Genomic DNA, 10,417 nt, shown 5'->3' on the forward strand with positions numbered 1-10,417 from the left:
GTAGTAGTGGGTGTTGCGTTATTAACTTATTATTACTACTATCATTTGGGACGTATTATTATTATTACCATCTCAGCTGTAATTGTATTTTTTTTTTAATAATTGTTAAAAAAAAAAAAAAAAACGCGACTGTCTTCTAGAACATTCGCAATGTTTTAACGGGATAGTTGTTCATGTCCATAATAATAATGACAAGCCTGGTAGTGGAGAGAGAGTTCGACCTCTGTTGTTAGTTCAATGGGCTGCCACTCCGTTGTTTAGGAATATGAAATGCTCTGTTGTTGTTGTTGTGGGGACACTGGGACGCCTGCTGCTGTGTCTCCTCCTGCTGTCGTCTTGGGAAGGACACCGGTTTCAGGTAAATAACAACAAGTAAACTTATCATCATGTTGTTGCTTGAGTGTTGTTTATTTTTGCACAGTTGATGTGCGCGCAACTCGAACCCCACTGCGTGTTACTAGTGTATCTATTTTGGGGGGCGAGTGAAGCTGGCAGGATATGACTGACAGTGAAACTGTTCAGCTCACTGGATTGTCCCTAATGCCATGGTCTACTACCCAACGTCCTCCAATGTACAATTTCTTCCCCCTCAAATCTCTTTTTAGGCTCTTTTTGTATCACAAACAATTGTATTTGGGCAATTCCATGCAAATGTCAACCTCACCATGAACACATTTAAATAAGATGATCATAACCAAACCAATTTCAAATGTATCATCAAGGTCTATATTTTGAAGTACAAAATAGATTTGATATTTATGAGAATGCATGTTTTTTCACACTACAGGAGGAGACACAATGATGTAAACATTTATTTTTTGATTAACCTAATTGTATGACTTTCTGAATGGCCAGAATGGTCATGAAGGGCTGTTGTTGTATCAATATGTGAATCAATTATGTACTTTGTGTCTTTCCAATGGCAGGTGAAGCATGCTGTTATAATGCCCCTTTATGGGACAGCGAATGTAACATCCATAACGTTTTCCAGGAAAAGTTGTCATAAAACATGCATCTGGAATGCAATGTCAACCAAATTTCCTAAGCAAAGCTAACTTTTATAAAGATGACATATTAGCAACAATTAGTCATTCTGGTCTTATTTTTTTGTATTCTTTACAAGTGTTATGGATGTTACCGTGACGGATGTTCCATTGCGAGTGACGGATGTTCCATTGCGAGTGACGGATGTTACATTGCGAATGTGTGTTGTTAAGTCCGATTATGACCCCTTTGTTTGATTTAAATCAGAAGTATTTTATGACTCCTTGTTTGATTAAAATCCAACATATTTCCAGACACAACTTTTTCACACATTGTTGGTCTAGGCCAGTGCTTCTCAAACTTTTTCTGTCAGGCCCCCCTTTGGCGGACCAAAATATGACAACAAAATAGTCATGAAATGGGCCATGTTTAAATTTATTGAAATAACACCAATATCGTGACCTTTCAAATTGACAACACCTTCCTTCGCGAGAGCCACCTTGCCTCGCTGTGAAACAGCACTGCAGAATGGTCAGCTCCCATCTCCTCACACAGCGCAGAGAACAGGCGCGCTTTCAGGGGTCGGGTTTTGATGAAATTTACCACGTTTATAACTTCTGTCAAAACCTCATTCAGCTCAGGGCTAAGCTGTCTTGACGCTGGCGCCTCTCTGTGAATTTACAGTGCGTCCATTGCGCGTTTGGCGAGACCCCCTTGATGAGCGCCTGTAGCCCCCTCCTTTTCCCTGCCATGGCCTGCGCACCGTCAGAGCAAAAGCCCACACAGTTCTCCCATTTCAGTCCATGTTCTGTCAGGTAACTGTCAATAATTTTGAAGAGCTCATCAGCTGTCGCTCTGTTTTTGACATATTTGCAAAACAGCAGGGGGATACAAAAAAAAATTGCTTTTCATTTATCTATTTATTTAACTGTATTAAACAATATAATTTTGAGCATAATTGACTAATGCTTACTGCTGTAACCTACTAATAACACTTAAGTAAATCTGAAGATTATTATATAGTAGATGCCTTGGAGGATAAGTCGTGGACAACTGTAGCGTGTGCTTGTTTATACATAACCCCTTTCATGACTGTGATGCTTGAATACAGGGGCAGCCAGGGCTTGCATCACTGTCATGAAAGGGGCTAGTTTATACAGAGCTGGTGGTATGACTTGCTGGCTGAAATACGGACGAGAGGGAACTAGGTAGCGGGGCTATATTACTTTTAACATGTGCTTAAACCCAGTGTTTTCGACAACAGACTATGGTCGCAGATCTGCTGCTATAAAAACACCTATGGCGTTTGTTATTGCTTTGGCCCGGTCTGAATTAATAGCGAGATGCTGCTTGAATGCAACAGGGAGCTGGGTTTGCACTAGGATCTGTTTCTTCCGTGTACCAGTGATATTCACATTCGGGTGATGCCGTTTCAAATGCGTGATAAAGTTCGCAATAAAGTTGAACAATGACATGGCTCTGGCTTGTCAGTTAGTATTGACTCGCCATACAGAGGGCCCTTTCTCACTCACCATTCGGGGTCGAATCAGCGCCGGGTCGCACCAGAAAAGGGTGTGTCCGTCTGAGTGAGAACGCTCCCCCCGTCCCCGTCCCCCGCTGATTCGTCCCCGGGGGCGCTGAACCTGGACCGGTGAAATAGGTGGTCTCGGGTGCGCGCTAGTGGGAGCGGGGGGCGTGACACACACAACGTCGTTACTGTAATGCTTTCATGCTTGCTTGAATTTTGGGCAGATAAAACCACACAGCAACAACTGGACAATACCCACAAAAACGATATTTATGGGCAATTTGCGAGTTCAGACCTCAACCAAAACAAGCATGTGGAGCCTCAGCTCAGTGGATGAAAACATGAAGCCACGTTACAAAGCACAACACTTCCCTGGCTCGCATTAGGCCTGGCAATTTTGTTTGCCATTGCTATGTCTATACATTGGTTTCTTGTTCGAATGCATTTATTTCTATTAGACCAGTGGTGCCCAACCAGTCGGTCGTGGTCGACCAGTAGATCAATGACATGCAATATAATTGCCACAAGCGATGGGATAATGTTAGCTGCTGAACAGGCTAAGCTAACTAGCGTTAGCCGTTAGCTTAGCGTTAGCGTTTGCCATTGCTATGTCTACTATACTTTCTTGTTCAAATGCATTTATTTCTATTAGACCAGTGGTGCCCAACCAGTCGGCCGTGGTCAACCAGTAGATCAATGACATGCAATATAATTGCCATGAGCGATGGGATAATGTTAGCTGCTGAACAGGCTAAGCTAACTAGCGTTAGCCGTTAGCTTAGCGTTAGCATTTGCCATTGCTATGTAATGTCTACTATACTTTCTTGTTCGAATGCATTTATTTCTATAGTCCAGTGGTGCCCAACCAGTCGGCCGTGATCGACCGGTAGATCAATGACATTCAATATAATTGATGCGAGCAATGTTACTAGTAATAGGCTAAGCTAACTAGCGTTAGCCGTTAGCTTAGCGTTAGCCCTGGAAAACGCTCAAAAGCGGACTCTACAACACCAGTTCCATTCGTGAGAAAAGGGGGTGGGTTATATTGACAAGGCTTGACAACAGAGGTTCAAATATAACTTCATATTTATTGGTTATTTGTTTATTTTATATCAGCATCCAGTCTCCACCGCCGTGTTAACACTCTTCCTGTTTACATTTTCGAGCGTGACATCATCGCCTACGGCAAGCGTACACGCTCAAAACGCAAACCGTAAACAGAACCCGGAGCGAACCAAGACTGAAGTGTGTACACAAACTAGAGGGGGGAGAGGGGGGGGGGGGGGGGGGGAGTTCGCACCCAAAGACGTAACGAGACGGTACAGAGCTGATTCGACCCCTATGGTGAGTGAGAAAGCACCCTAAGGCTAATATGCTAGTCTGAATTACAGCTATCGTGCAGTGTAGCTGCGCGCTGCGTGGGAGGAACAAACAACATCCGGTTAGTTGTGCACGTTATATTAGGGCCGGGGGGATTTCAGTTCTGCAAAAAAAGGTTCCATACCGTTGCAATCGTTCGGTGCACAGCGCGTATTGTACCGGAGGACCACATTGAACAGTACGTATATCCGCGTACCGTTACACCCCTAGTATTTGTTATTGTTTTGCAGAGTATCGCGACAAGAAACCCACCCCAAAAAACACAGAAACCCCAAATGAAACCAAACAGAAAGTAAATTAGTATTATTCCAGGGACGACATTTCAAGACAGGCCCCAGGAATGAAGGATGCAGTGACCATAAGAGAAGGAGTCAAGCAGAGGGTTCAGAAACGCCACATGTCCATGTCCCTTATGGAGGCTTACCGCTGTTTTAAGGAGGACAATCCCGACATTGTAATTGGCAAATCCAAGTTTGCTGAACTCCGGCCACCTCATGTCTGTCTCTGTTCAGAAACTCCAAGGAACATGTGGCTGGGTAGGTACCATGAAAACACTACCCTTCTCCTGGAATGTGTGCAGCGCCATGTTCCTCGCAAAGTGTTTAAGAGTTCGACAGAATTAGTCAGTTCCGTGTTTTGCAGCGCTGATGAGCCACAATGTATGCTGAACACTTGCAAGGATTGCAGAGATGCAAAACTGTTCCGGAACAGTATTGTGGACCACATACCAGATGAGGAAAAAAAACTGAAGACCACCTGGTATGCCTGGGAGACGGTCTGTGGAGTGCCGATGAAGGTCCAGAAGACTGGGGTACTAGGAGATGTACTTCGTCTTCTCACGAGCAGTGCACCACAATTTCTGAAGCACTGCTTCATAAAAAGGGATACAAAGTGCTGCGTTTGAGGAGAAGAAGGCGACCGCCCAAGCAGATGGAGATTCCATGGTTCTGCAAGTGGACTTTGCCGAGAACTACACAGCGGCGTACCAGGATGAGATCCAGTCTGCCCACTGGAATCAGAAGCAAATCTCCATCTCCACCTCCGTTGCCTGGTCTAACGCCGACCCCTTGTCCTATGTGGTGGTGAGTGACAGCCTGGACCATGACAAGAAGGCTGTGGCAACCTTTATGGGAAAGATTGTAGAAAACATCAGGAGAAAACATCCCACATGACACAGCTGCACATATTCAGCGATGGAGCTGCCTCCCAGTTCAAAAACAAATTTTTGTGGGCCTTTTTATTGTCAAGTTTCCGGGAAATGTTCCCCAACCTCCACGTTGAGTGGCACTTTTTTGCCACCAGCCATGGCAAGGGAGCCGTCGACGGAGTAGGAGGCACGGTCAAGCGAGCAGTCAGCACAGCCGTGGTCAGCAGACAGGCAGGAGTTGTCAACACTGCTGCCGACTTCGCCAGAGTCGCTGGGCAGAGGTGCCCAAACATATCTGTTGACGAGGTGACACCTGAGGAGATCAAGAGCTTCAGTGAGAAACAGGAGCTGGAGGCCAAGTGGGCAGATGTCCCCACCCTTCATGGCACACAGGGAGTGCATCACATCGAGGTTGTATCATGGGGGAAGATCAAACACAAGATGTACTCCACCGCTGATACATCATACCATCACACTTTTCTCTCCTCTGAATTGGCCAGACCACCTGTCTCCTCTGACAAGACCACCTCTCTCTTGTCAACAGCCAGACCCCCAGCTGTCTCGTGCACACAAGCCAGTAGTCACATTGAAGAGGCCAGACGTCCACCACCTGTATCTTCTGACAAGGTCGACTGTCACCCACCTACCATCAAGACAGGGGATTGTCTCCTCGTTGAGTTTGAGACAACAAACAAAACTAACAGGCAATTTGTAGGATTGGTCACCCAGCAAGACAACACAGGGGCTGAAATTCAATTTCTCCGAAAAAATGACAAATCGGGCCTGGTCTTTGCACTTCCAACCAAAGAGGACAAGTCCTGGGTCAGTTTTGATCAGATTTGTGAACACCTCAATCCTCACATGGATAACAGAGGGAGATACCATTTCTCTGAACCAGTCCAGGCAGAGTGAATTGGACTTGATTTTTTATAACTTTCTTTTTCATGGTGAGGTTGACATTTTCATGGAATTGCTCCAAAACTCATTTTCTGATTTAACCGATATTAATATTGCTGTTCTCTGTATAGAAAACACTTTATGTTAATCAAATAAAGAGCTATTTTCCAAAAACCTTTTGTAATTTATTTCCAGAAATGACTGATATTTTGAAACTATTTAGACCAAAAAAAGAAATTGCTCCAAAACTCATTTTCTGATTTAACCGATATTAATATTGCTGTTCTCTGTATAGAAAACACTTTATGTTAATCAAATAAAGAGCTATTTTCCAAAAACCTTTTGTAATTTATTTCCAGAAATGACTGATATTTTGAAACTATTTAGACCAAAAAAAAAACATTCTAGAACATTTGTGTTCTATATATATTCAACAATTCTCTCAACGAAGGTCTGGACTGGAAGGAGGTGTGTAATGAATTGGCTGAGGGGGCTGCGAGGGACAAGGCTGCGAGGGACAAAGCAGCCCAGGATAAGATAGCAGGGGGCAAGGAGGGTCCCGCGGAGGGGGGCTCAGGCAGGAAGTAGCAGCAGTAGCTGCACTCCAATGGACAATGTAGTTGATGACGGGGTCCAGTAGAAGAAGAAAAAGAAGGTGAAGAAGGAGAAGAAGGAGAAGAAGAAGAGCCCATAAAAAGAATTGCGGAGGGCAGTAATACGCCACGATGCGTCTACTCTGCCGGAAATTCAAATAAGAAGAAGAAGAAGCATTTCCTGGCATTTTTTCAGACTACAACATGAATCCAGACTGGTTTGACTGTCAAAATGGTCCACCGAAGTCAAACACATGTGGGTAAAGCCCTATTTTTGATAGTGTTTTTTTGTCTATTTCAGACGTGTAACATCCATAACGCAAAAATGTAACATCCATAACGGCACTTTTTTGTGATTCATTCCTTGAGAGGGAATGCCAGGTTTTCCTGAATGTGCTTTTTGGGTACCTCAAACCCTTCCCTACAAAGTGGTAGTAAACATGTTATTCTTTGAAAAAGATATTCACAGAGTTTTCATCATGTGTTCAGTGAGTCCGAAAAGCGTGTCCATTTCCGTAACATCCATAACGCTGTGTATTTTGTCACCTATCTCAAAATCCAAAAGGTAAAATATTTTTTTACTGCAGGCTCATCTTTATCTCAATAAGTGTAACTAAAATGTGTAAATTATACTTCCAATTCAAATCGATGCCTTGTCAATGTTAAGTTAAGTTTCCAATTTTCTCTCTGAATGTAACATCTATAACGCTGTAATTGCCCATTTGTAGATCTGGGCCCTCATTCATCAATAGTGTGCGTAGAACATTTCTATTTCCACACGTAAGCACGGAATGTAGAACTAGTGTACGCACAGGGAAGTCGGGATTCATCACACGGTGCGTACGCAGGCTCTATGCCCCTCCGTGTTGATGAATACCACTTTGTTCTACCGTCAATGCTCGTGCATGATTATCCATATATGGTCATGAAAATGAGGAAACACCCCCCATGGGATGTGAAATAATGGACTGACCCGAGCGGAACCCTGAGAAACTCCACGAAGATTGTTCACTGCTGTCGAACCAAGAAGACACTATCGCGTATTATGGGATAAATAATAAAAGGCGGACTTGTAAACGGTGATGTCAGATATCAACGGCTCCCTAAGACCATTGCTGCAATTCTGCCTGGACAGCTCAGAATACTAATAAAGACCGTTCGTTGACCACTGTTTGGCGTTGGTTGTGTGTCATTATAACCGTGCTGTAATATGAATGCCTTTATTAGTTGTGTTCGATTGGCTATATGATTTTTAGAGGCATCTATTTTGTTGTCGGCTAATAAAGACCGCGCTGGAATATGACTGCCTTTTCCCGTGTTGTTTGATTGATACCCAGGGATTAAAGTTCTCCTCAATTCTATTCCAAATCGCGATGGATCTCCCGTCAATTTTCTACCTGCTGCATATGATTTCTAGAGGCATACTACAATCTATTTTGATGTCAGTATTGGGTAGCCTATATAAACAATAATAGAGAGCATATACAAGAACAATGAATCTCACTGCATGTATGATGTAGGCATGCCTTTCAATACATGAACTTGAATTCCATCATGTTTGTGTGCGGGACTCACAAGGCTGTTGTCACAATGGGTGGTACCGGTACAGTAATAATTACAGTCCACACAATATCACGATCCATGCCATAGCCTATGTTCTATTAGGACATGATCTGTGACGACAAATGTTCTAGAATGTTTGATTAGATATCATACTCTGACAGCATGCCTATGAGCAACAAAAACGCGAACTTGAATCCCATCATATACATAGTCTGTCCACTATCTGCATGGTGTCATTGCAATGCGTTTTCTATTCTTTCTTATACAGTAAAAAGGGGGAAGAACACTATATTCATATGACTTATTCTGCTTACAGCTTCGAAATTCCACTTGTTTCGTTTAACGTAAAGCCTTTTAAATATAATCAAAACGTTCCCGTGTTTCGGCGGTCTGTGCGCAAAATAATAACGAGTTGAGCTTTATGATTTATGATGAATTGAAAATGGGGGACCCTGATGTAAACAAGACGAAAGTTGGTCTGCATCCCCAATTAACAATTGTATGTACTGAGCTGTACTGTACTGTACCCATTCTGCAATCTGTTAATAAAATTTTCAATCAATCAATCAATCAAGCTACGCGGAGCGCAGTCAGTCAGTAGCCTACACCCCGTATATTCCGATAACGCTATATAAACCATGCTGCATTCATTCTGAGAGAAAGATCTATTATTCCAAATGCTATTTATAGGGTTTTGACCATAATTACACTACTGTTGCTATTTTACAATGAACTATAATGAACTACGGTTCGTACAGAACATGCCAGTGTTATTATGCACAGAAGCTCATTTCCTTGTTGTAATAATATATTCTACCACTGGGCGTCAGGTAAGTGTGGTCTGACCTGTGCGTAGATGTAAGCACGGAGTCAAGTTCAAATCGAAATTGATGAATCCCACTCTTTGCTTAGAAATGATCGTACGCACAGGGTAAGCACAGATCTGTGCGTAGAACACGTTGATGAATGAGGGCCCTGGTATGTATGTCATAAAATGTATAGATGTAGCAGTACTGTATCTGTATGTCATGTATGTCATTGATATATGTTACGATGAATTGAAAATGGGGGACCCTTGTGTAAACAAGATGAAAGTCTTTCTCTGGTCTGCATCCCCTTAACAATTGTGTGTATTGAGCCGTACTGTATTGTACCCATTCTGCAATCTGTTAATAAAATGTTCAATCAATCAATCAATCAATCCTCTAAACTAAAGAAAGTTAAACGTGTCTTAGCGCTCTGCTTGCCTAGGTCCGCTTGTGACATACAGTGTAGCTCTATTGCCTGTTGCCACCCCTTGGTAGGTAAATATGGGAGTGGTGAACACACTTACACACATGTTAATTATTGGGTGTGGAGTTGGACAGTGAAGCGAGAATACGGATATCCTGCTAAAAGAGGAACAGTATTTGATGATTGTATAGTCCTGTTACTGGCAGACAGACCTGGCAACAACCCACCGCTCACACCTTGTATCCTACTCAAGTCGAAATCAGGGATACATGACACTGTACGGTACCCCTGTCTCCCCTGGCAACATGGACAGCTGACATGAGACAACTCCTCCGCCTCTCTCTCTCTCTCTCTCTCTCTCTCTCTCTCTCTCTCTCTCTCTCTCTCTCTCTCTCTCTCTCTCTCTCTCTCTCTCTCTCTCTCTCTCTCTCCACTCTCTGAGATGACCACAATGGAAATAATATTGCTGTCTCTCAATTCAATTCAATTCAAATAGGCTTTATTGGCATGAAATATCAACATACTTATTGCCAAAGCAAGTCCAACATACAAAGAATAACATATATATTAACACTTTCCGTGCCGGCCTCAGTTTCCTATTTACCCCCTTGAATGCCACCACCCACTTCAATGATAGAGCTCTCATATTTGCGAACGCATAAACTATATCTTAAATTATGGCTATGTGTCTAATCTGGCCGTCGCTTATCAATGACTTGTTTGCAGTCAACATTGTCGAAACGGATTGTTTTTTAATCGGTTCAAATCCGTTTTATACCATTTTGAAAAACGCTTGTTTCTTGAAACTTCCAGAAGATTTCAGAAGCTTATGTGATAAATGCCCTTTACTGTAATACACAAAACACGTTGTAATTTTTCTGCCTATTATCGATAGTATATGTGTACTTATGCACGCTATAGAAGCGGGCTGAAAAATCGATTCTCTTATTTCCTGATCGCACACACACATATGGCACACGCTAATATATAGGTGAAAATAGCTCTGATTATCCCAATACTGGTAAAATAGATTCCTTACCTCAGATCAGATGTTCTCCAAAAGGATTATTCCAATTCCTGATCGCCATTCCA

General features: G+C 42.8%; 1 protein-coding gene across 1 annotated transcript in view; it reads left to right on the forward strand.

The window, feature by feature from the left end:
- Window positions 1-265: 265 nt before the first annotated feature.
- Window positions 266-10,417, forward strand: part of ern2 (endoplasmic reticulum to nucleus signaling 2) — a gene marked incomplete at its 5' end in the record, with an annotated part of 59,123 nt that continues 48,971 nt past the window's right edge. The window contains one exon of the mRNA XM_084318421.1: window positions 266-358. Within this exon, the coding sequence (XP_084174547.1) occupies window positions 266-358 (93 nt within the window). The remainder of the gene's footprint in view (window positions 359-10,417) is intronic.

This window comes from Notolepis coatsorum, assembly GCF_963971535.1.
Source record: "Notolepis coatsorum genome assembly, chromosome: 7".
Classification (NCBI taxonomy): domain Eukaryota; kingdom Metazoa; phylum Chordata; class Actinopteri; order Aulopiformes; family Paralepididae; genus Notolepis; species Notolepis coatsorum.